At 39.6% G+C, this 27,880-nt stretch overlaps 1 protein-coding gene across 1 annotated transcript in view; it reads right to left on the minus strand.

Annotated features, from left to right (window-relative positions):
* Window positions 1–27,880, minus strand: part of LOC137496968 (uncharacterized) — a 53,302-nt gene that overhangs the window by 5,971 nt on the left and 19,451 nt on the right. The window contains exons 2-5 of the mRNA XM_068225180.1: window positions 26,248–26,365; window positions 19,043–19,255; window positions 14,374–14,436; window positions 3,583–3,777 (exon numbers count right to left, since the gene is read on the minus strand). Of these exons, the coding sequence (XP_068081281.1) occupies window positions 3,583–3,777; window positions 14,374–14,436; window positions 19,043–19,255; window positions 26,248–26,365 (589 nt within the window). The remainder of the gene's footprint in view (window positions 1–3,582; window positions 3,778–14,373; window positions 14,437–19,042; window positions 19,256–26,247; window positions 26,366–27,880) is intronic.

Below are 27,880 nucleotides of genomic sequence, written 5' to 3' on the forward strand. Positions count from 1 at the left end.
CAGATGGACCAAAAAAAATCACTGACAACCACGCTTCTATGTATAGATGAATATATTTGATATGCCATTGAACCTGCTGAATTTCTCTGCGGGAAAACGGGTTCTACTTTACTGGCATAATTATCTTCTAAACTAAATCTAAATTCACTGTTAGGATACTTTTTTTTATTTTTCTACCATGTTATTCATGTAACTTTCTCCCGGTTTTTATCAATGAAAGAATTTAGTCTCGACTTTGTCCAGGTTGCTTTTCTATAAATCAACATAGGAAGTTTCATCATTCTCTGGCTCCTTACCTAAATGATCAACGTAGGGGCTTTCGCTTCTGGGGGCTATGGGTTGGATTCCGGGCTCGGTTGGTAATTTTATCCACGTATGGATAATTCCTCTAGGCGTTTATATTCGCTTTAATACACGCACCATTCACACACAACGCACTACATTGCCAACGGCCACAGTAACACGCAATAGTGAATATATATCTCCAGATGGAGTTAGCTCAGGATTATACTTTGTTGGATACTTTACATCAAAAATCGCGAATGTTAGGTACACGTTTCTTACCTTTATAAACTGGATAAGCGCTAATCCTCTTCAGGAGCTATAGCTAAGTATTTACGATGAACACTATCTTCTGAAATGGGCTAGGAAGAGATGATTACCGTCATCAACTCTATCAGACGGATTTTTCTTCTTGGCAATGGATGGTGTGGCAAATATTGCCACCACCCAAAATACAATTTGAGTTTTGATGTAATCTAAGTAAGAAGCAATTGACCACAGATTTGCATATATTTTGTAACACAATCTGGGTTATTACCGAAAGTGTTTTCAAACTACTTGTAGATAAAGATTTTCAAATGTTCCATGTCTGTCTGTTTCGAAGAAAGCACTCTATCCTTGATAATACCACACGTGGCAAAATCGACTACCCATGCAGGCCGCTCAGTAGTGCTTCGTCTAACTATAAATTCGGTGTAATGAATACGACAACGATTAATCCATAGTGGGCGTGCTCCAGCTTATCAAATGATCTGGTACCTACGTATCAACTGTACAATGCCACAAGATTAGCTGCAACTGTATTTTAGGAGAGAATACATCAAAGAGGGCTTGTCGCTCTCAGGTGGCGGTTAATCAAGCGAGAATGTCAGGGCACGAGCCAATTCATAGAGACACTCAATCCAATACCAACGTCACATCTGGGTAGCAACTTATGTGTTACACTATAATAAACTGATTGAAATATAAATGACCGGGAGTCATAAGACCTATCTGTGTCTGTAAAGAAAATAGCAAAAATAAAATGACCGAGCGATTTGGCTTGCGGTTAGGTTTGCGTAACAGTGAGCTTGCATTCGGAAGATGGTAGGTTCGAATCCTACCATTGGCAGCCTTGAATATGGTTTTCAGTGGTTTCCCATTTTCAAACCATGAAAATGTTGGGGCTATACCTGAATTAAGGCCATGGCTACTTATTTCCCATTCCCAGCCCTTTCCTATCCTTGCGTCCCTGAAATCTTTCGATGTGCTAGTGTGCCGTTAAACTACTGGCAAAAGAAAAAAAATATATAAATGACGCTAGTAACATCGTTCCTTACGCAGTTAGTCCCGACTATAAATGATGTGAACGTCCGGCCTGTAGATTCGATTGAAATACAGTACATAAACGCTAAGTTGCCTTTCAGATGACGTGTAATACAATTTGTATCCCAGACCAAATTATTCTTGCGCCAAGACACTGCGATACAGGTGGAATCCGGAAAAAGAACAATCCTGCGGGGTAAAAGGATTAAATAAATAAATAAATAAATAAATAAATAAATAAATAAATAAATAAATAAATAAATAAATAAATAAATAAATAAATATTGAAGTTATGCAATAGTTATTTCCAAGTCTGGCAGGTTATAGGCAGCGTAAATCCAGGAGCACGCTTACATCACGAACGAAACATGTGCATCAGATGTTAGTAGATATAATTCTCATTAAAGGACTCGCTATTTGTCTGTATATTGTTCAGTCGTCTGTGTACGCATTTACCTTCGAATACTGTGTTATACTCTATACGTACTACGTAATATCGGCTACAATGTGCTTTGCCTTGCAATCTCGTACATAAAATTGACGGAAGTTTTAAATGACTCGAGTGGAGATATCATTGCACTACATGTCGTAATATAATGTTCAATAATGTATTCCAAGTATAAAATGTATACCAGAAGCAATTGTGATATGAATTCAAACTAGTCGGCTGTCAGCTCTGACTTCTGGATCCATTTGTAATAACGTTGGGAAAACAAATGACTAGAGAAGTCAGTGTTCGGCGATGTTGCTAGGCGTTCCATTAGGAAAGGACCGCAAGTTCTTGAATCCCCAATAGTTTCACCTTTAAAAGTCAATCAAGGGGCTTGCTAGGGAAATGTCATTGAAGTGTTACTTGTTATGATGATTTACTCTCCAAGATGGGTTTTCGCATGACTCAGTGAGAGATCCCACCTCTAGCACCTCTAGGCAATGTCCTGGAGCGTGAGACATTTGGTAGGGAACACAACTTTGAAAAAGGAACAGTAGGCCTACCTCGCCCAGGCATCCTCACCTGCTATGCTGAACAGCGGCCTTGTGGGGTTGCGAACATCGGAACGGATAGACAAGGAACAGGGAAGGAAGCGTCAATGGCATTAAGTTAGATACAATCCCAGCATTAGCCTGGAGAAGTGGGAAATCACGAAAATCCAATTGCAGGATGGCTGAGGTAGGAATTGAACCCTCTCAACTCAGTTGACCTCCCGAGGCTGAGTGGACCCCGCTCCAGTCCTCGTACCATTTTTAACATTTCGTGGGAGAGCCGCGAATCGAACCCGGGCCTCCGCCGCAGGTAGCAGCCAATCGCACTAATCTACACGACAGAGAAGGACAATTTAAATATTTTATTAAAAATACTGGGAGCCTCCGTGGCTCAGGTGGCAGCGTGCCGGCATATCACCGCTGGATACCGTGGTTCAAATCCCGGTCACTCCATGTGAGATTTACGCTGGACAAAGCGGAGGCAGGACAGGTTTTTCTCCGGGTACTCCGGTTTTCCTGTTATCGTTCATTCCAGCAACACTCTCCATTAACATTTCATTTCATTTGTCAGTCATTTATCATTGCCCCAGAGGAGTGCGACAGGCTTCGACAGCTGCCACAATTCCTATCCTCGCCACTAGTTGGGGTCTTCATTCATTCCAATCCTGACCCAGTGAAATGACCGGGAAGAGGCTGTAGATTTTCATTAAAAATACTCCTCTACTCCATAATTTGAGAAAAAGTAAATGTGTGTATTCGTCCCGAAGTTCGCAGATATTTATACGTAAATCCCCAATGGAGGTGGTTGTGCGTGTACAATTTTAACCACATAGCAGCTTTCTTGCCATTCTTACAGGATCGGGAATCGAACTCGACGCGCCAAGGAATACAGCTAGTAGCATTAACCGTTACGCTACGGAGACCGGCATTTTTTTAGGTTAAGGCTGGTAATTTAATTGTTTTCAGTTCCTGTGCTTATTCAACAGTAGGTAGGTTATAGAGAATGGTACTCACTCATACAAGTAGGGATGATGTTCACACCATACTGTCCCTCCCAGCCTGACTCTGTGCAGCGAACTTGGGATCCACCACTCCTGTCAAATCCTCGACTGCACTGCAATTTGCAAACACGTCCCAATTTCTGAGATTTTTTCGAGCACTGACGAGGTGTCCATCTTCCATACTGAGTGCGTTCCAATTTCTTGCACACTGTAACAAATAAAAATGATTAATTAAGAATGTTGAAAACAAGAAAAATGACTTACAGTTATAATTTCTTATAATATCCAATGAAAACTCTGTTATGGAGAGCATGATACTCCTTCTCCATAAATGTCATTAACCAAGAAAAATGATTGGTAAGGATAAAAAATTCATGCATTAAACTGATACTTAGCCTCTAGAATCAAATGTAACTCATGAGTAAGTGTTTAGTAGAGAATGGGAAGCATCTAGAATGCATGAAGTCCAGTGAAGGTGTCAAAGTCACTAAACAGCCTAATTCACTTAAATTGAACACACACACTTATACCTCCGTGAACAGCACAAAAACACTGAATTGTGGTCGTGCTTATACCATACAATCAAGGGAGATGACATTCCAGAACTTTGGTAAAAATAAAGTGGTTACTTTATGTTTCAGTGGATAAATAAATAAATAAATAAATAAATAAATAAATAAATAAATAAATGAAGACTCTAAAACCTAGCTAAAACGAAATCCAAGTGTGCGGAAATCCAAACTTTGTGTTGAATGAGTATCCAAATTTTTGAGTTAGAAATCGATCACTTTACAGTTCAGTATTACTGAGCACTGCTCCTTAGTACAGTATATAAGTAACAGTTTAGGTACTCGTTTTGGTAGAACAATTCAAGCAGATATATTACGCAGACGCTCACGGAAACGGAAGTGCCTTGTCACTTCATCGCCAACTATATTCCTAGCTTCTGTAAACTCAGCGGCGACGTCGCACATTGCAGCAAAACGTTGTAAATTTTTCAAGGAGGTTAAAATTCCTGGCAGCTGGGCAAAATTACATATTCTCCTGATCACTACTGCTGCCTCAAACAATATTATAATTTCGCGTGGCTATTTCTAGCCGGGTGCAGCCCTTATAAGGCAGACCCTCCGATGAGGGTGGGCGGCATCTGCCATGTGTAGGTAACTGCGTGTTATTGTGGTGGAGGATAGTGTTATGTATGGCGTGTGAGCTGCAGGGATGTTGGGGATAGCACAAACACCCAGCCTCCGAGCCATTGGAATAAACCAATGAAGGTTAAAATCCCCGACCCAGCCGGGAACCGAACCCGGCCCCTCTGAACCGAAGGCCACTACGCTGAGCATTCGGCCAACGGGTCGGAAGCCTCGAGCAATAACAACTGTTGATGTTCAATAAGTTCTATTGCTACATTTAATGTGCACATTGCTAAAATGAATTGGTAGGCTGAAAGTACAAGCTGAGACTCGGTGACGTTCACGGATGTCGATCTAATTGCACCAAGAAACATTAATGTTAAGCCGCTTCATACTCAAATAAACTATGGTCTGACAGAGACTTGCCTTCAACTACACGCATTTCTTGCATTCCTAGCGGAGAAACAACTGACAGAACACAACAAATAGCATCAGTAGTTTGCGTTAAGTGAGATATAATGAGGCAGGGGGCTATGAAGAGTTCTGGTAGCCGTGGAGACCTTTCATGACAACATGCTGTAGTACATTACTTGCCGGGGCCAACATTTTGTTCATGTTAACCGACTGTTCATCTTAGGCGAATTCGTGTTAATGGGGCTTTACTGTAAACAAATTAATTAATTAATTAATTAATTAATATAAATTATGCGACAACCACTGAATGGAATTAAATGATTGATAACGTAAATGAAGACCCTGAGTAGGAATTTATCATCATCATCATCTGTTTACCCTCCAGGTTCGGTTTTTCCCTCGGACTTAGCGAGGGATCCCACCTCTACCGCCTCAAGGGCAGTGTCCTGGAGCTTCAGACTCTTGGTCGGGGGATTCAACTGGGGAGTATGACCAGTACCTCGCCCAGGTGGCCTCACCTGCTATGCTGAACAGGGGCCTTGTGGAGGGATGGGAAGATTGGAAGGGATAGACAAGGAAGAGGGAAGGAAGCGGCCGTGGCCTTAAGTTAGGTACCATCCCGGCATTCGCCTGGAGGAGAAGTGGGAAACCACGGAAAACCACTTCCAGGATGGCTGAGGTGGAAATCGAACCCACCTCTACTCAGTTGACCTCCCGAGGCTGAGTGGACCCCGTTCCAGCCCTCGTACCACTTTTCAAATTTCGTGGCAGAGCCGGGAATCGAACCCGGGCCTCCGGGGGTGGCAGCTAATCACGCTAACCACTACACCACAGAGGCGGACTGAGTAGGAATTTATACTGAGTTAAAGCTTCCAAACGGAACGAAGGATGTCATTCTGTACGTTAAGGTTGTATTTTCCTTATGCTACCACGGAAAGTAAATAGGAAATTTAGAATCCATGTACCTAAGCCGGTTAATCTTCTTACTCATAGATGGCTGCACGCAGACTTCATTCAGATGTACTGCTGGAAGGTGAGAAGAAGGCATACCCGTATGCCCGATGAGGCACGGGGAAAGTAGTTTTCGCCAGTGAAGTCAGTGACGTAATCAACGTCATAGTATTCCAGCTACTACACAGGCCACTTGTATTTAGCTCTGAGTAACAGCCCTTGGCACCATAATTTACAATACTGCACTCTCTGCGTTCATTGTCATGTCATTATTCCTTTATAAATTCCTCATTTTATCCTGTCCCTTATTTTCCTTTTATTTCTCTGTGAGTTACCGTTTTGCAAATAATTTGTAATGACTGTCGTTAGCAAGAAGGGAAACACAATTCATAATGAAGCTGGACAAATGTTCCGGAACATTGTAAACCAGAGTGATTGAGAAGCTAAGCAGGAAATATTCATGTACTTAGTAAAATAGAGTAACTTGCAAGCTGCGAATTACAGCGATGTGCCAGTTCGAACGATTTCAACCATCCGAAAGGAAGGACAAAAGAGGTATATTTCTGTGAATTACAAGTTTCACTGTGATGTTTTTGACAGAGTAGTACGAGACGGATAAACTACTTCTACACAGTGCAGAGAATAAAATTTTTCCAACGGCAACTAAGCTACTGTTGGTAGTTAAAGGGAAAATGCACTTCCCGTCCTAGGCACGCAAACTTTAAGATATTTGTTGCATAATGAATGGGTTCAAATAAAAGAGGTACTCCAGTAACATGAAAATAATTATTAGCCCCCATATATGATTCACTGGCGAGGTGACTAAGACGCATGTTTTTTTTAATTGGCTTGTCGTCGCACCGACACAGATAGGTTTTATGGCGACGATGGGATGCGGAAAACCTCCGAGTGGGAAGGAAGTTGCCGTGCCCTTAAGGAAGGTACTTGGTGTGAAAATGGGAAACGACGGAAAACCATTTTCTGGGCTGCCGACATTGGGGCTCGAATCCGCTATCTCCCGGATGCAAGCTCAGAGCAGCGCGCCCAAACCGCACGGCCAACTCCCTGGTGGTTTCCAATTTTCACAAGAGGCAAATGTTGGCGCTGTACTTTAATTAAGGCTCCGGTCGCTTCTATTTTTTTTATTTTTTTTTGTTATTTGCTTTACGTCGCACCGACACAGATAGGTCTTATGGCGACGATGAGGCAGGAAGGCGCTAGGAGTGGGAAGGAAGCGGCCGTGGCCTTAATTAAGGTACAGCCCCAGCATTTGCCTGGTGTGAAAATTGGGAAACCACGCAAAACCATCCTCAGGGCTGCCGACAGTGGGGTTCGAACCCACGATCTCCCGAATACTGGATACTGGCAGCACTTAAGCGACTGCAGCTATCGAGCTCGTTACACGGTCGCTTCCTTCCCAGTGCTGGTTCTCTCTTATCCTATCGTTGCCATAAGACCTGTCTGTATGGATGCAACTTTAATACGAATTCTAAGAAAAAATCTTGAGGGATTGAAATTATTCACAGAGTTACAACCAACAAAGGCTCGTCGATCAGTCCGTTTCTCGGTCAAGGTGGCTCTAGGAGTAGGTTTATCGGTGTCTAAACGTCGAAAAGGAAAGGGCCAATGAATGTGGGTAATGTTTTGCAAGTGGATAAGCGAGAACTCTTTCCTAATCTTTCCTCTAGAAGTGTTACACTAATTGGCAGTGCTCTTTAACACAGTACTGAAGAAAACAAAGTACCCCCTCGGTATGCCGTTAAAAGTGATCTGGTGAAATGATCTAGGAGTTCAAAAATCCAGAAAAGGATACTGGTTCGATGAACTACTGATATTGCATGGGCAGTTCTACGCTTGCATCTTTACGTCATGTGTGACCTCGGTGCCATAAAGCTGGTCTGAATAAAAAACAAAAGATCTGAACGAGTGCAAAACATTACGGGCGTCACGTCGTTAATGAACCTGAAGGATGTGACGGCGAGCGCTGTCGCATCTGTGACATCCGTCGATTGGAAAGGATTAGATCAACTGGAAAACCAGTTGGGAGGAGGATGGGCGGTAGGGAGATGCAGTAGAGACACATTTTGTTATATGCTTATGTGCTATCGATTCGAGTGACGATGATGAATCCGGCCTAAAAATATTTAGAGCCATTCTCTGTTCAATTACATATTTGTTCACATGCATTAATTGGCAAATCATGCCTTTCCTTCAGGCGGTTCTTGTCGCATTGATTCAGCACCTGTATAGATATTAGTGGGAACTCTCGTGTTTTGTGGACCCTGTAAACAACTCGATATAAAATCAATCTTGTGCACAACCGAAGAATATTTTCTAAGTGACCAGTTCATCATCACTATTTATTAAAGGCTGCAGCCAACGTTCTCTGTACATTTCCAAAATCTTCATTTCTTCATGAGAACTGTAGTTTGTTCCCATAACGTGTTTCTTGATGTATGAAAACGTTGACGATTCCTCTCTCTACTTTCCACCTTCCACGATGCTGCATATGAAACTATTGTGACTCGCTAGGTGTACAAACGATTTCACTTCCCTTTTCTCTGTTTTTTTTGATGGAACTACACTTTTCATTTACTTTTGGCATCATTGTGGCGTAACATTTTATTTCTGTTTAGTTATTCAGTTTAATCGTCTTCAAACAACACCTCAGTTGCTTCTAACCTGTCCCTATCTTGTTTTCCCAGGGTCCATGTTTCGCTTCCATAGCTTGGTACATTCCACGTACCTTTCATGTACAAATTTATTTTTAGCCATAGCTATCCTCCTTTTAACCTTCCTCCTGCTTCGTTTATCGTTAATGATAATACCTCCAACGTAATATAATTCTGGAATTTCATGCAGTTTCCTAGCTTTTTACATCTTAAAGCCGATTTCTGTCCGTAATTTCCTTTCCTTACTTTCATTGTCTCATTTTTTCCAGTATTGTTCTTTTAATTTGCCCACAACTTTTTCGATATGTTGTAGCTTTCCATTCATGTCTTTTTCTGTTTCTGCAACAAATGCAGTTCCTTTTGCAAACCGTACACTGAGTAATGTTTTCTATTTATTTTAATTCGCTTTCCTTTCCCTTCAGAGAAGTAATGTTCTCTTCGATATACAGTATAGACTGATCAAGTAGAGTAGTAAAGGATACACCTGTCTTACACCTCTCCATATAGTTGCTACCTTTTACCATCGTTTACTTCAATTTTGGTTTCATGTAGCTTTTAGGCTACAAGTTTAGTACGTAGAACCAATCTTTATAATCAAGGACAGTTTTTTTAATTGCTTGAAATAAGAACTTTCCTTCCAGGGATCATGCATGATGAGAAAGATGTTCCTCCGGCACCTTTCCCATCTCTGGAGGCCAAACTAAACATCTTCGTACATACTGCTCAACCCGTCATGTTATTCTATTATTTAAGATATGCTACGAAATTTTTGAAGCATTAGAAAGAATATATGTTGTTCTACAACTATAACAATCTATGGTATTTCCTTTCATTGGTAGCATGACCGTCTTTCTCTAAACAAAATCAGTCATGTGATATTACTTGACTTTCATAACAGCCAGTAACTGTTTCAAAAAGTTGCTTCTTCATTACTATATATTTTTATTCAGACCATAACACTCATACGATTCACTTCCAGATTATTTACTTCCGGATACTTGAAAACGTAAGGTTTATGACAACAGGGAACTCAACATTATGTCAAGTTGGAAATTCTTGGAATTGATATTACTATGCTTCATTGTACATTCACTAGTATGAACAGCCGAGTATATATATATATATCTGAACATTGGATGCATGAATTCTTGAGTAATACCTGATCGTCTTACTTATGGAGAATCAAAATACGTCATAGGAATTTAATTCAATTATAAATATCCAAGTCCTGTTCCGAGTGAATCGCTCTGTGTAAATGAGCCAACTCGGTTAGAGTGAGTAGGTAGGGAAGTTTTAACATTATATTTGCAGGATATAATGTTACATATTGTCACGGAATGTCCGCCATTTTTTTCTGGGAGCAGGAGGGGTCTGGTCACATTGGCCCCGCCCGAGAACAATTGATGTCTCGGCTCCAACTGTCGATTGTACTAACTACCACTCAAAAGTAGAAACCAGAAGTGGATGTTCCGGCCGTACATCTGACACATCATCCTCGACACCTCTAGAGGGTTCGGATCCAGACTGTTCTGTACACAGCCCCTTTCTGCAATAATCTCGAGTTGCTGGCCGGCCTATATAAGTCGGACAGGCGGTCATCAAGTGTGTGGACTGTCGCGGAGTATTGTCGTTTGTACTGCTACGGAGTTTTAAAGTGGATTTTCATGGTGGGCTCAGTCCTTTCGTGGAGTGAACTCTATCAAGAATTCGAGTCTCGAGTCTGTCTGCGGTCTGTAAGTGCCCGCGGTGGTGTATGGAGTTAGCACGGGAGTCTGGGGAAGGCCGGAAAGTGGCTTCGAAAAAAGTGTTGGAATTTATGACCCACGAATGAGAGTGCATTAACTTCTTATGACAGATAGTGCATAACTTCAAAGTGACTAGTGTGAACTATGAACGTGGTTAGACTGTGTTAATGTAAATTGTTGACCTGAGTCACTGTTGATGCGTAAGTAATGGAGTGAGGAAACTGTTAAACTGCTGTGACCAGTGTTAATGTATCTTCTTCTTCTTAATGTGCGATCTTCTAGCGAAGGTTGGCGGTTAACACGGTGATCTTGAATTTGGATGCAGCGACACGGAATAGAGCCATCGTGTTCAACCCATACCAGTCTACGAGGTTCTTCATCCATAGAGTTCGTCGTCTACCAGGACTCCCACGTCCTTCTATTCTTCCTTGTATAACAAGCTGCAGGATTCTGTACTTATAATTCCGCATTAAATGGCCGAAGTATTCCAGCTCCCTCCTTTTAATGGTCAGCGTGACTTCAGCCTTCTTTCCAAGTCGATCCAACACCTCGGAATTCCGGATTCTGTCTGTCCACGAAATGCATACATCCGTCTATACACCAACATTTCGAATTCTTCCAATCTTTTCCAGAGGACTTTAGTAAGTGTCCAGCCATCCATTCCATATAGTAACGTGGGAATGATGTAGCCACGGACCAGACGGAGACAGATTTACTGTAGTTGTAGGTTGCGGTTATTGAGCAGTTTCTTCATCTGCATGAAGATGCTTCTCACATGTTCAGTGAGTACTAGGTTTTCTTAATCCTCAGTCCTCTGTTGCTGCAAGCAACATTCCCTTTGTCTAATTATAATTGAAGGTCTTCTGCGTTGTCTGCTAGCTATACAGTGTCGTCAGCATAACGGAGGTTTTTTAGACGTTCCCCGTTTATAATGATGCCTATGGTAGACGGATTTTCCAGTGCTTCTGCAAGGATAGCCTCTGAGTAAATGTTGAAGAGTAGAAGCGATAATACGCAGCCTTGTCGAACGCCTCGGCGGATGTTTATTTCTTCTGACAGGTTTTCCTCAATCTTGACTGCCGCTTTCTGACCCCAGTACAAGTTGGCAATAATCCGAATACCTCGGTCGTCAAGTCTCATGTTGTGCAGAATTTCCATCAACTTCCCGTGCTGGACTTTGTCAAATGCCTTTTCATAGTCTTTGAAACATGCATAGACATCCTTGTTCATTTCCAAGTAACGCTGGACAAGTACTGGAATACAGAAAAGTGCATCTATACTCCCAAGACCATTCGTGAACCCGAACTGTGTTTCAGTTACCACTTCTTCACATTTAGCACGGATTCTGTAATGAATGATCTTTAAGAATATCTTTAGGATATGACTGATCAGACTGATGGTCTGTACTCTTCGCATCGTCTGGCATTTGCCTTTTTGGGGAGAGTGGTAAAAGTGGACCTAAGCCAGTCTTCTGGGATTATTCCACTTGGGTAGATTTTGTTGAATAGCTCTGTCAGAATACTGATACCGTTGTCGTTCAGAAGTTGAGGAGTTCTGCACGCACTTCATCGGGTCCAGGTGCCTTTCCATTCTTCGTTTGGCAGATGACACTCCCCACCTCGTCCTGGCAGGACTAGTGTTCGCCTTGTTCACACCATGTTCGTTATGTCTGTCATCGGTGAACAGTTCTTCTATATATGACTTCCAGACCCTGAGTTTGTCAGTGGCCTTCAATAAAAGAAAGAGTAGCCCTTAGAGTCAAATGCTTCCTGCAGGGGGTTATTCGTCATCGTTTTGGCTCGTCACATTTCAATTTTATTACTTATGGCAGCTATTACAGACTCTTATTTTTTGCTATTTTGCTTTACGTCGCACCGACACAGATAGGTCTTATGGCGACGATGGGACAGGAAATGCCTAGGAATGGGAAGGAATTGGCCGTGGCCTTAATTAAGGTACAGTCCCAGCATTTGCCTGGTGTGAAAATGGGAAACCACGGAAAACCATCTTCAGGGCTGCCGAGAGTGGGATTCGAACCCACGATCACCCGGATGCGACCTCACAGCTGCGCGCCCCTAACCGCACGGCCAACTCGCCGGGTGTACAGACTCTTGGAAAAAGTTTTATTCTAAGGTACAAAATGTATTTGATTATTCAAGTACTGAGTAAATCATTAACTGACATAAACAAAAAAACAGAAAACATGGCTTGGTTGTAGTAAGTATTCACGGACTGAAATAGCAGGCACAGTGTTTTATGTAGGTTAAAATGTTTTCATCAAAAATCATTTAAGAAATTCTTTGTAGTAATTGTGACAATAGGTTCATAATATTTCATTATTCAAATCATCCATGGGAGTGACAAGATTACTGAAGTCTGAAGACGGATTTCACAACATTAATTTAATAGCTCCCCTCTACTATTCTGGGATGGACTGGCTTATTTATAAATGGATTAAAATTGGATATCTCTCAAAAATAATGACAGAAAAGTATAACGATGACTCACACTACCAGAATAATTGAAGGATAGAACTTTGGACACCTGAAAAGATCAGATCATGTATTTCGTTTGATATACTTCTTGATAGGTACGACAACGTAAAAGTGTGTTTCAACAGAAACATCAGACAACTTTATTTTTTGATCCAATTGTATACCCGAAACTTCATAGAGTGTAATAAGTTTTTAATTTATATATTTTAAATTATGTTTATTTTGGTGTTATTTTCACGCATAAATAGATCCGTGATAAGCTACTTTTGCAACAGCTTAAAACGTAAGTTTATCAAAACAATGTGCGTCTGAAACTTGGAAGACTCGAAGTGGGACAGTTTTATCCGTTTTATACTTCGCATTACATCGTAACCTAAATTAAATGGGCAGAAAATTAGAACTGTTGGGAACTTGGCGGATTTTCTACGGTCTTCATGGCTAACCTACTTGCTTTCTTTCCTGTGATTCTCTTCACTTTCTCTGTTATCATCATGTTTTGTTCATATCCGTCCTTATTGGATTTATCTCCACCCTTTCCCTGGCCATTATGTTCCCTACTGCCATCATTGGTGGAGTGTCGGCCTCTGGATCTCAAGATAGCGGGTTCAAATCCGACAGATATAGTGGAATTTTTAAAAGGCGGAAAAAATCAATATGATTCACTACGTCGTATGATATCGGCATGTAAAAGATCTCTGGTGACATACTTGTACCCGACAAAATTCATTAATTCTCAGCCTTAGACGTACAAGAGAGTTTCGGTTTCACCTGTCTGCGACCTAGTAGGCCTAGTAAAACAGAACATCGAAATTGACTAGCAGACAGCCAGATGGCGTCAAATCGAAATGTCTGCACACGGTATTTGAGGCCATACGATTATTATTTATTTATTTGCACGATTGTTCCCCTTAAGGGGAGCGATTGAACTTGATTACATAATGTCATCTTCCGGCGTTTTCCCCTTTTCCTCCCAAAATCATGTCATCCTCTCTGAATGCTTCCCCTTCCGCACCTCTGACCACTTTTTCCCAGGTTGTCGTGATATTCTTGACTCATATGTTACATTGACACATCACCCTCGACACCTCTGGAGGGTTCGGACCGAGACTGTTCTGTGCACAGCCCCTTTCTGCAATAATCGCGAGTTGCTGGCCTGCCTATATAAGCCGGACAGGCGGTCGGCGAGTGTGTCGACTGTCGTGGAATATTTTCGTTTGTACTGCCACGGAGTTTTTAAGTGGATTTTCATGGTAGGCTCAGTGCTTTCGAGGAGTGAACTCTATTCTTCTTCTTCTTCTTCTTCTTATTATTATTATTATTATTATTATTATTATTATTATTATTATTATTATTATTATTATTATTATTATTATTATTATTATTATTATTATTACCTTTGTATCTACCATGCCCTTGTTGTTCATTTCCAGGTGACCTCTCACAAGTATTTTCCCCACCTGCAACAAGACACACACACAACTCAGTAATAAGTAAGAGGTTGTGTTATGTATCAAACAGCAAGAAGAACCTTCAGTGTGAGTACTTTGTATTACCAGAGTGAATTGAATTGATTTTTTTGATAATGATGATTTACATGCCACTGAGGCTGAAAAGCCCCTTTATGAAGCGTCTCCGTATAACACAATAAAGTTTTATGTACATACTAATTACATTTTATAATATCAAAATATTAAATTAAACATTAAACTTAAAAGAATTAAAGTACAGATACCAATTCTAATAAAATTAAAACATAAATTATACTGTATAAGAAATAATAAAGTATATAATTAAACTTATTTAATATTTTAGACTACAAGAATCTAAAGAATAGAAAAGAACAGAAACAATTTTCTTAGAAATATACACATTTCTGATTGTTAGACACAAGAATACCTGATCTCTGCGAGGGAGAAACCTATATTCATCAACAGCACAGGGACGTCGACACTTATTGGTGCTCAGTATGCTATAGCAAAGTTTGTATTGCTCTAGGACACAAATGCGAGTGCGAGGAGGGACTCAAATATATGTTCATGAAAGTAGGCATTCAATACAGAGGAACAACTGAAAAATATATACCTCTTTCCTTGAGAAACAATTGCATGTTACTGGATATAGGATGTAACAGTGTGAACAAACTTTCACGACGCATTTCTCACACGTACAAGAAGAATATGTGCTATATGAAAATGGGACCAGTAAAACTTAATTTCCATGTTAAAATCAGTTTCTACAGCTCTACATAGTACATTAACCATGGAAAACACACAGAAATAGAATGTACCAACATGAAACGTTTTCTTACATGAGGTATAAAAGCATACCCTCCGTCAGCATTTTTACAAATTATACATCAACCCTACGTCGGATTGAATCGCGGGTGCGCTGACATATCCCTGGAATTTTGCGTCTAATGCGTCTAATGTATGAACATTTCATGAATGAAAGAGTTTCACGTGGTATGCTGGTACGTTCTGTGTCTATGTGTTCCGATGATACTGTGTAGAGTTGTAGAAAATGAGTTCTAACATGGAAATAAAACTCTTCTGAACCCATGTCTATATAGCATATTTTCTTCTTCCACGTGTGAGAAATGTGTCCTGAAACTTTGACCTACATTTTTGTTACACCCTGTATGCGCAGATGTACTTAACGCTTTCAGTAAGAACATTAACAGATGAGGACATGTTCTTGGCATGAGTAACTATCAACAGGGCTGTGAATAGCCTCTGAAATTCTGTCTCAAAAGTTTTTTTTTTAATATCCCATTGTTGCTTATAAAGTAAACCAGGAAGTAGGGCTTGCGTAAGTGGCTCAGATGCTACTGTAGAGTGCTGCTAACTGAACCTAAACAGACTCCTCTAAAATCAGTACGGTTGAGTTTGATGAAATTCGTTCCCCTTTTGTCGGTGGATTTACTGCACTGTAGATGAACTCTTCATATTCACTCAACACACCACATTACCAACCACAACAGGAACACGCAATAGTTTTTACATTCCTACATATACGGTTGCCGTTAGGAAGGGCATCCAGCCGTAAACAGTGTCAAATCCACATGTGCAACACAGTTCGCACCCGCAACCCCACAGATGTGGGTAAATCGGTAGAAGAAGTACCCATTTTAAAAATTCACACGCTCTTTTATTCTTTTCACCCCCTTGAGTGGATTTTCCACAAAAAAAAGTGTGTGTTCATTTTCAAAGGAGATTCCAAGTAACAATTTTAACGTCTGTAACATCTTCATTTTCTGAGATATATGTATCCTCATATAAATAATTAATTCAACTCCTTCCTCACTTCTTTTCACCCCCCTCCTCTAAATGGGACTTTCTAAAAACGAACATTTGTGTTCTTTTATTTTTAAAGGGGATTCCAAATACCAATTTTCATGTCTGTAACTTGCTAGGTTTTTGTGATATATTGTAAATAATTTCGCTGCTGTAGAAACCAGGAGCTGACGTTGCCATGGTTACGGCAGTTCATTACCGAGTTTTGTTCTTCGCGTCAAGGGGATTAAATTGTGCTTTGTTCCGTTCTTGTACGACAAATTCGATATTTTGCCTACATTAGCCCATTACTTTTAAATCTCCCCCCTGTGTCCCCCATTTTCCATCTTCCATCTCCACAACAAGTTGGCTAATACAAAACTCCAAGTATGCTTCAACGGCTCAGTGCTAAAGCACAATCCTAATCCAAAGTACCTCGGGGTAACGCTTGACCGAATCCTACCTTATAGAAAGCATCTTGAAAACCTCGGATCTAAGTTGAGGTCACGTAATAATATTCTATTTAAATTGTGTGGAACTTCATGGGGTGCTTCAGCGGACACATTACGACGTACTGCGCTTGGCCTCGTGTATTCTACAGCTGAAAGTCGTTGTACAACTTAACACCACCATGCGTATCATCTCTGGTACCCTGAAGCCTACTGCAACGCACTGGGTGCCAGTCCTGTGCCACATTGCTCCTCCAAGTCTGCGACGTTAAAGAGCCCTTGTTCAAGAATATAATAAGATCATGTCCAATCCAACTCTACCCATCCACACGAATGTTGCAGATCTATGGAGACAAAGGCTGAAATCCTGTAAGCCACCAATGAAAACAGCTATGAATCTAATGCGTGCTGGTTTCAATTTAAAAGAGGAATGGCAAGAACAATGGTTTCGTACAGCTCCGGAGTGGCCAAGCCACTTTAATCCAAACCACGCCCCAGCTGGTTTCAGTGTGCCAAGAAGAACGTGGTCATCACTAAACAGGTTTCATACCAATTGTGGAAGATCTGCATTCACCCTTCACCAGTGGGGCTTTAGGGACTCTCCAGCGTGTAACCATGCATCATATAATGGACGAATGCCCTCTGCGTGCTTATGGTGGAAACCGGAAAGACTTTGCTGATGTCTCAGTATCCCTAGCGCAGTGGATAAATAATTCAGATATCCATGTGTAATTGTTCCCTACTTAATACCATGTATTCTTTGCAGGTCTTTCTTTCGTTTAATATTGTATGTACTTGTCCATTATGTATACTACATACGCTTAATAATAATAATAACCTCGAATTATTTTGAAAATAAAATAAAGCCCATGTTACTCACTGGCAAAGTAGCTTTCTATGGGTGAAGTAATTTTTAAAATCGGTTCAGTAGTTTTTGAGTCTATCCGTTAGAAACAAATATACACATTTTTTCTCTTTATAATATTAGTGTAGATTATTATTATTATTATTATTATTATTATTATTATTATTATTATTATTATTATTGTTATTATTATTCACAAGAGAGGAACAATATATTAATGAGTTTTATGTATTATAGTGAAACCTATGTAGCATGCTGTATAGCTGTGATGTCTGCAAGAACATTTTAACTGACTAGGGAATGAAAGGGGATTTCCGTGAGAGGGACACCTTGTCCAAATTTATTTATTTATTTTGTATGGCAAAACAAGGATACATATAAATACATATTTCTTAAATAAGTATGTAATTTTCAGGTCAGCATTCAAAACTTAATGTCCAAACTTTTCAGCCAGTCCAAATTATCTGTAAGTTGAAGAGGGAAAGGTCATGCATTTCTAATGTGAGGATTGTTGGTTGTGAAACTCAATAACACTTTCTTTTACGGGTAGTAATGAATGTTAATAAAATGAGATATCATCATCTGAAGAATCAACTTGTGAAGTTGTTAGCCTTTGGTACAGTACAGCAGAGGTACAGTACACTGAAATATTTCTAAGAATGTTTGGCATCACACGAAGAGGAGGCACGTCCAATAAGCGGAGCTACGCATAAATGATTATAATTTTCAGTTTGCTTAATCGTATTTATCGGATATGTATATATTTAAAGATGAAATAACAAATCCCACTTACATATACCTACTGGCAGGCTGACAGGGTTATCCATAAACTGATTACAATAAAATTGCACGTAGGTTGTAGTTGAATTATGTGCAGTCAAAATATTTATACGTAGTAAAACTGAAGCATTAACGGACTTCTTCACTCCCAGATATAGACCGATAACTTTACATCGTTATTATTGACTTGCCATTGAGTGCGGTAATTGTGTTTTACATGACCAACCTCGATTGTATAAGTTAAACCAGGCAGTATTAATATTCCACGGGATTAAAATGACTTGTATTACTTTTTAATGCATTGCCTACTGAAGCGTCTTCAACTGCGTGGCCAACCTTCATCGAAAGTTAAACTTTCTCTTCAAATCAATTGTTGTAAAAGCATGCGGAAGAATGAAGGTACTCATATACTTATAATGAGTGTATGTACTGTATACAAATGTTTATATGAACGAGTGACTCACATATATCGTACGTTGTTCTTTTATAAAAGCTTTCGGAAGTTGAAGTGAGAGTAAAATATCCAAATTTTAATGAACCGAATACAAATATATTCTAACCTATAAAAAATTCAGGTTTAAAAAATTAACGGTAAGTCAACAGTGTCTTATGTGTATTGTTTATTACACAAAGATCGTCAATAGCAAGTTTCACGTGCGAAATACTCTCATCAGTATTTTCAAAGGCAGTATCTTACCTTTACAGTCACAGTTCACGTTTTCAGGCGAGTCACATTTCTGTTCCTCAATATTGAATAGGCGACCTCGTGGACATTGGCGTAATTGAAGTTCGTAGTATGCTGAGCAGTCGGTAGGGTGCGCTTCGAAACGGCGTTCCTGCCTAGGGGAATTTTTCTGGGCAACACCAAGCCCAACCGAAGTAAGTAAGACCAGAAAGCCGACCACGTACTCTGTAACAAATTGTAAAAATTATAAACAAAGAATCTGAATTATATGTTATATAATAATCATAATCAACAAAGCAAATATGATATAATGATGATTAATGATCACTTATGATCTTCTAAAAGACACGTTCGACAATGGCACTAATTACGTGAGTGTAGTGTTTTGCAGAACTCTAGATGGCCGTGAGTAAGAAATACAACAAGCGGATTTGAAGTCAAATGTTATTGCAATTCTTTTGCGGTTTTAAGGAAACTGAAATTCCGACTTATAATAATTCAAAGGGCGTTTAGGCATGTAAATTTTATATGAATTTCCGAATAGTACTGTATTGGCAATAACATTTACATTGTCGAAGCTGTATGTTCTTCATCTCCAGTGAAATTTGTTCAAACACAGGAACATCGTAAGTAGAGCCGCATAAATAATAATTTAATGTAACAATTTAGCTACAGCTGCACGTCTCAACGCGATATTTCGTGGCTTTCAATCACAAGAACTGCATGAACATTTCAAGTTATTTCTAAGGTCAACATTGCGTGTAATTCACTTCGTAAGCTGAATAGCGTCCTTGCACCTATCAAAGGCTTTTGATACGGTAGATCATGGGAGACTGCTGACAAAAATGAGTGCAATATTGAACTAGATGAAAGACTAACAGAATGGGTGGCAAAATTTCCATAAAAGATAACTCATAGAATTAGATTAGGTGAAACATTATCTGATCCTGTAATGATTGCGTGAGGAGTTCCTCAATGCAGTATTATTGGACCTTTGTATTTTCTAATATGTATATATAAATGACTAGCTGTAGTACTCATTGTTGACGGGACAATGTTCCATGGCTAAACGGTTACAGTGCTGGCCCCGGGTTCGATTCCCGGCAGGGTCGGTAATTTTAACAATCATTGGTTAATTTCGCTGACACGGGGGCTGGGTGCATGTGTCGTCTTCATCATCATTTCATCCTCATCACGACCAGGTCACCTAAGGGCGTCAAATCCAAAGACCTGCACTCCCGGCACTAAAAGCCATACGACATTTCATTTACGGGGCAATCACATAGCGTGTGTATGATGACAAATTTTTGCACCCCTCACAATTTTTCCCAGATTCTGAGGCACATAAGTGGAAATGTCTCCCCTGTCAGCATTTTGTCTCTGTGGCCATTTATAGGTTCATTTATTTTACATTAATACTGATGAACCTTCTCTTCTGTTATAAGAAAAAGCCAAGTATAGGGTAAATATTAAAGAAATTACTGACAGAATTATCTCCGTAGCAACTCTCTTTACTATCTGTAGATCTAGTTATCGGCTCTTGGAATTAAACTTTCATATGACTGCAACTGATATAATCGCCATGACCTATTTTGATGATGTTCGTTGTTTAAAGGTACCTAACAACCCCTTGACCTATTTTAGTGTAAAACGAATTGTAAGAGAGATAAATAAAGTTTTATGCTTTAGTCTCTTTCTGAAGCAGCCCCTCCTGGTGAAATTATTTGGACAATTTATAGCCAAGGTTCTACGTGACATTATTCTAACTGAAATCGCAAGTTTCATTACAATCCACTCGTCCAGTTACCCGTGATGCTGTAACAGACACGGACAATATTAAACTGAACTTAACATAGGTCATTACAATGACGTCAGTATTTCTGTCAGAGTACAATGTTAACCGAAAATACTCGGAGAGCTGAATGTGGTACGTAAGCAAACATCGAACTTGGAAATTGAATTTTTTTTCAACAAGCTCTTGGTAAATGATCTAACATAAACTATATTTCATTTAAATAAAAATTAAATCATGATTATCAAATTGAAATTATTAGGAACACATTTAGATCCATGAAGTGGAATCAATCACTACTGATCTGCATTTGGGGCAGTCGCCCAGGTGGAAGATTCCTTATCTGTTGTTTTCCTAGCCTTTTCTTCAATGATTGCAAAGATATTGGAAATTTATTGAACATCTCCCTTGGTAAGTTATTCCAATCCCTAACTCCCCTTCCTATAAACGAATATTTGCCCCAATTTGTCCTCTTGAATTCCAACTTCATATTGTGATCTTTCCTACTTCTAAAGACACCATCCAAACTTGTTCGTCTACTAATGTCCTCCTACGCATCTCACCACTGACAGCTCGGAACATACCACTTAGTCGAGCAGCTCGTCTCTTTTCTCCCAAGTCTTCCCAGCCCAAAACTTTGCAACATTTTTGTAACGCTACTCTTTTGTCGGAAATCGCCCAGAACAAATCGAGCTGTGAATGCTCACCTGGACTTTGTTTCATGTAAATTATCAAGAGTAGCATATCTCTTCAGATCTAGCAGAGATATAATGCCTAGTAAACACCTGATAAATGCCTACTTTGCATTGTTTCACAGTCTTTCTTAATACATAATCCTGCTATGGGGAAACTGCAGTCGACTCCACTTCCCCAGAAAAGGGCATTACGGACTTTAACAAAATAGCCTATGTTAGCACACGGTAGTCCTCCTTTTATTAAGCTTTCTGTCATTACTGCCGAGAACACATATATTTATAATGCACCTCATAATGTTTGGGCAGAAACAGGCAAAATTAAGCTCACTGTAAGTGACGTGTAGGTCAGCTAACCAAAACGACGTACCTCGTTCCAATGATTTCATTGCCGTGCCGTTAGAGGCGCGCAGCTGTGAGCTTAGGAGACAGTGGGTTCGAACCCCACTGTCGGCAGCCTTGAAGAAGGTTTTCCGTTGTTTACAATTTTCACACCAGGCAAATGCCGGGGTTGCACCTTAATTAAGGCTACACACGCTTCCTTCCCCTTCCCACTCCTAGCCCTTTCCTATCCTATCGTCACCATAAAATCTACCCGTGTCAGTGCGACTTAAAGCAACTTGTAAAAATAGATATTAAAAACTATCATCTAATATATTGGGACGTAAACTTAACAAGTGAGTACATATGCAACCCTTTTACGCAGGAGTACTTCGAAATGAGTGACTTTGTTATTTTTGAAATTACACGTTATTCTTAGTCTGTGTTTGTATATTATGGTTCTATTTTATTGACAATGCCTGTTGTGCGTAACATATTTAAAGACTGAACAACATTTCTCACGGCCACTACCTTCCCAATCCTGTCCCTTTCCTTGCCTCGCAGAAAACCTTCCGTGGGTTAGCACGGCGTTAAACTACTACAGTCAGATAATTCATTATACATAGATTTAACTAAGGCTAAAATCATACTTGGTGAAAGAATGAATAATTGTTTCAAAGTTGTTACAAGACTGTAAAATCTAAACCGTCTTTTGTCATACTATGCATAGGTCATTACATAATTACCTGTAGTTTGATGTACAGAGAGAAAAGTTGAATCACCGAAAATGCTAGTGTGTACTCAGTTGCAATAACCGGTGTTTGGTAACATACAAGCTGTTTCCAGGTTAACATAGCCGTATGCGTTAAGGCAGTGTGGGGACTAGGAAAATCGTATGTAAAAACTGAAGGTAACAAATGGTTATGAGAACATTTAACTGCAGTTATAAACAGTACGGGGTAGTGTTAAAGAGATAGTCTTTATGAAGATATTACACTAATTTGGATCCAATAGTTGGTTCTTACTGGACGTACGAAGAAGCATGGCAAAAGATATGTGAGACTTTACAAGGTAAAGAAGTTAGAAAGGAAAATTAGGAGAAAGTGTTTAAACTTGCTGTTTTATGCTTTCAAATAAGAATATAGAAACAGGAGAGACTGCACACTGCAGTTTTAGTTTTTAAGATGTGTATAGATTATGAGCATATTTTCGTGCTTGGTTCTTCCTCACACTCACTGACCAGTGTGATCAAGGAGGTAACTTTGACAGATCTAGAATTCAAAACTTTGATTGAAACCCATCTCTTAAGAATGAGTTTCTATGAGTTTGAAATTAATTTTTCACAGGTCTAGTAGTTTCATGTATAGTGTTTTGAAGACTCTTTGTTCATTCACAGAGTTTAGAAGTTATCAGACAAAACGAAGTAAACGCGCATAATAGAAATGTATATATGTATGCATGTGCGTATGAATGTTGGAGGAAGATCTAAGAAATTTCAAAAAAGGTGAATAAACGTGAACCGGTCTAGAAAGCCATGAATAACGGCCGAGACGATTCGCCGTGCTGACCACATGACACCTCGTAATATCTACAGGCATTAGGGCTGAGCAGCGGTCGCTTGGTAGGCAAAGGCGCTTTAGGGCTTTATTGCCATAGTGTCAGTTTACATATATGTAAAGAACTTGGTATGGTACAAGAAATACGGCTAAGTTTGCCACACTTTTGAAACAAAAAATAAACCAACCCATGATGCTTTAATTTACCGACATATGACATTAGTGTAACAAACGAGAAATTTCTATGCCACGGGAAAAAGTAGTCGTCCGTACAGAAATAATTGTTAATATATTCGTGTTTAGCGGTGATTTTGACGAATAAGATTCATGCCACACAACTTAAGGCTTAAAAAACCTCAAATTAAATTAATATACTTGCAATGTGGGAATATAGTTCTTCTAAGTATTTTTACCCTTCTAACTACTGTTTGATTCTTCCACATTATTTTCATATATATTTAAATATAATATAATTGGTGGCCTAAAAATTTTAAAATATTCATTCTGAGCTAAGATCTCCATTGTCATCTGTTCAATATACGGAACTTCTTGGAAATGATAACTAACACATTCCTGATTTCGAACAGTAAGACACTCTGAAATGAATTAGTATACATAAAGACTAACATATCAATATATCTTAATATTGTCTCTTCAGGCAAAAGTCTTAGCCAAAGAAGGTTTGGACAAGAAAGATATCCCTTTGAACAGCATGTGAATTTATTAACACATCGTTCAACATTTCCAGTACAAAAGTAACGCCTATGTGGAAGAAATCTGAAAGTAAATGCCAGGTACGAAGTATAGTATTTGAGCAGGTAGACTATTTAAAGTGATATTTTTCTGTATTCTCCCAGATCCATCTTTGAGATAAACCTAAATAGGTTGTAGCGAATTAGTGGCTATTAACATTAATTTGGAGGCAAAAGTGAGACCTCAGGTTATTGTTATACTGCGCTGCTGTACAGGACTTAAACCTGGCTAGGCTCTTAATATAATGTTCGTAAACTTGAGGTAACAGTCATGGATATAGTGAAGATGGAGGGTATTCACAACGAAGATATCGAGGTCAAAATGTAAGAAACAGGCTAGGTAATGTTGTACGTGCAAAGTGAGATGGAGTGAAGTGTGATAGATGGAGTAAAGTAACTTGCCAAGAAGAAGACGAAGTAGGCAAAGTTAATAATGGAGTGTAACAAGAAGAACACTCTTTCAGTTATAGGAAGGAGAAATACATCTAAGAAAACTAAGGCATGGTTGTGGTTGCAAGGAGAAGATTAAGGAAGTTCTTAGCTTTTAAAAACATTTGCAGACAGGACACTGAAAGGTATAAAAGGCTTCGGTTCCCCTGTACTGCCAGAAATTTAAGAATGGCAGGAGGGCTGGTGTGTGGTTGAAATGGTACATGCTGCTCACCTCCATTGGGGGTGTGCCTGAAAAGAGCTGCGCCACCTCGGGATGAGGATACGAGTTTACTTTTCCATGGCTAAATGGTTAGCGTGCTGGCCTTTGGTCACAGGGGTCCCAGGTTCTATTCCAGGCCTGGTCGGATATTTTAACCGTCTTGTTCATACTATGCATTGGTTATTACATAATTACCTGTAGTTTGGTAACAAAGATTGTCTTGTTTGATGTACAGAGAGAAAAGTTGAATTACCGAGAATGCTAGTCTGTACTCCGTTGCAATAACCGGTGATTTGTAATATATATGCTCTGTTTCCAGGTAAACATAGCCGTATGCGTTAAGTCAGTGTGGGGACTAGGAACATCGTATGTAAACGTTGATGGTAACAGATGAGAACAGACATGATACTGTACAGGCTTTTGGGCTAAGCCGTGTCAAGAAAATCGGATGAAATTCTTTACCTTTCGCAGAGAATTGTCGGTTCTTACTGGACGCATGAAGAAGCTTGGCAAGGCCATACAAGGTATGCTACCATAACACCGGCTTTATGCTGATATCTCAGCATTCCTCTCGAGGTGGTCTTAAGCCACATGCAGATTCAACAACGCTTTCCAACGCCCATTTCAATTCCCCCACGAAGTGATCCGATTGGCTAACTTCAGCAGCTGATGTAACGACAACGGCGCGACGTACCGAATTCTTTTTCAAATTATTTATGAGTATGACCAACCCACTAACGTTCATATACCCAATTCACGTTATTTCCAACCAACCTGTTTAACTGATTGAGTACTAGGTGGTCTGTTTTTCTATTCCATTTCCTGGTTACTAATTCCGGAACGAGAGCCTAGATTATTCATAAGGATAAACATAAATGTGTACAATGTAAGTCAACATAGTCGGTGTAAATAAACGTACTCTGCACTATATTTTCCATACTAAATACTAATATTTTTCGCAAATTATCCATAATTTATAATATTACTTGTTAAATTCAAAGTGAAAGAACCAGAAATTTGAATAAACTATATTACTTGAGTAGTATCCTAAACGCTACTTAAGACCAAAGTTCAAAGGAAGGTAGCCTCAAATACCCAAGAAAGGACTTCGAAAATCACAAAGGAGAAATTTTCTTCTTTTACCTTTTTTTAGTTTTGTTTGTCGTTTAAGACCACTTAACGCATCGACGGATTTTCAGTGACGCAAGGATAAGGACTGGCTAAGATCAGAGAGGTAGGGGCCATAGACTTAACTAGGGCAAAGCCACAACCTGGTATAAAAATCGGAAAAACACCCTCAGGCCTGGCAACAGTAGTTTTCGAACCTACCTACCAGCTCTCAAATGTATGCTATGAGTTAAGTGACCTACCCAGTCGGTACAAGGAGTGCCTGAATGAAATAACTTTACGCTTAACTTGCAGTTATCAACACAGAGGAGGAAGAGAACTCACCTTTCATGACGGCGGTTCTGAAGACTACTTGCCGATCACCGGGGTAACGGCAGGGTATATATATGGTGCTCTTATCACTGAACGCCGCAGGGTTAGACTCACGCCGCGTGACTGTTCTCTGTAGTGTAAGTCTATTAGTTATTCACTTGTTTATCTCTATAATTATGTTTAACTGCTTCACGTTTATTCCTTTCTTAATTTTTCAGTAAAGAAACCAAACCCCATGGCACTACAGCTCTTAAAGGGCCTTGGCCTACCAAGCGACCGCTGCTCAGCCAAGGCCGGTTTATTTGTAGAAGGAGAAGGTAATTATTTCAACGTTTTTTACATCTTCATTCTCTTGATTCTACTTGTGGAAGAAGTCAAAGAATGATTCAAAGAGAAGGTATGAATCTATCAATCAATATTGTTAATGACGCTGACTGAGTTCAATATTATTAGTTTTATCCATGTTTATAGTCACGAAAATGATATTTATAACGGTAGCTCGGAATGATATTATGACAGCAGAATAAATATCAAAGCCAGGTGGAAGAGAAAATAGTCTTAAATACTATTGTATTGGAAACTCATATTCTATCGTTTATCACGTTATGTAGTGTGTAACGTAGAATTCCAAGAAAGAAAAAGTTATTAAAGAAACAATTGAAACATGTGGATTTTATCAAATAATGTTCGTGTGCGTAACCTTAGGGTGGATATTTGGTCAGTTGAATTAAAATCAACGTATAGTAGCTAAATTCAGTCAGATTTCTACCGCAAACCAGAAGTCGTTTGTTCGGATGGTAAGGAGTTAACCTCACATTAAAAAACGGAGATGTTTTTCAGGAGAGTAAACGTACACAACATGTTTCCTTGCAAGCGATAGATATTCAAAAGTAGTAAAAGTCTCTTCTTAGCGCTTCAATAAGGCGTTGCATATACAGTAGTTGGTACTGTCTTTTAATTAGGTGTAACCCACATGTGGCTAACTTATAAAAATTTTGGACTTTAATACTTCGAATGTTAATCCGAGATCATAAGTAACAAAGCCTGCAGGGAACATTTGCATGTTAGTCACCTTTCCTGAAACATATATAGATTATATACTCATCGCCATTCGGATAACAGCTGGACTGGGTGGAAGTTTATAAAGATTTGTATGGGTTATGTGAGTTCCCATGTTCGGTCGATAAAAAATTACTTTAAATATTCTAAAAGGTATGAAATGAAATGTCGTATGGCTTTTAGTCGCGAGATATCCCAGGACGGATTCAGCTCGCCACGTGCAGGTCTTTCTATTTGACTCCTGTAGGCGACCTGCGCGTCATGATGAGGATGAAATGATGAAGACAACACATACACCCAGCCCCCGTGCCGTAGGAATTAACCAATCAAGGTTAAAATCCCCAACCCGGCCGGGAATCGAACCCGGGATCCTCTGAATCGAAGGCCAGTACGCTGACCGTTCAGCCAACGAGTCGGACTATAAGGTGGTAATAACTGGAAACTGAAACTTTGCACTCACAATCGAATCGATTACAGGTTTGGTATGTGGGGATGGGATGTCACTTGACACATTTTGGACAAATATCAGTGGGTATCGATAGAAACGACCGTGCCTAAAATGTTCCCATACACAATTGAAAGCATG

Source organism: Anabrus simplex, chromosome 1 (assembly GCF_040414725.1).
Source record: "Anabrus simplex isolate iqAnaSimp1 chromosome 1, ASM4041472v1, whole genome shotgun sequence".
Lineage (NCBI taxonomy): Eukaryota > Metazoa > Arthropoda > Insecta > Orthoptera > Tettigoniidae > Anabrus > Anabrus simplex.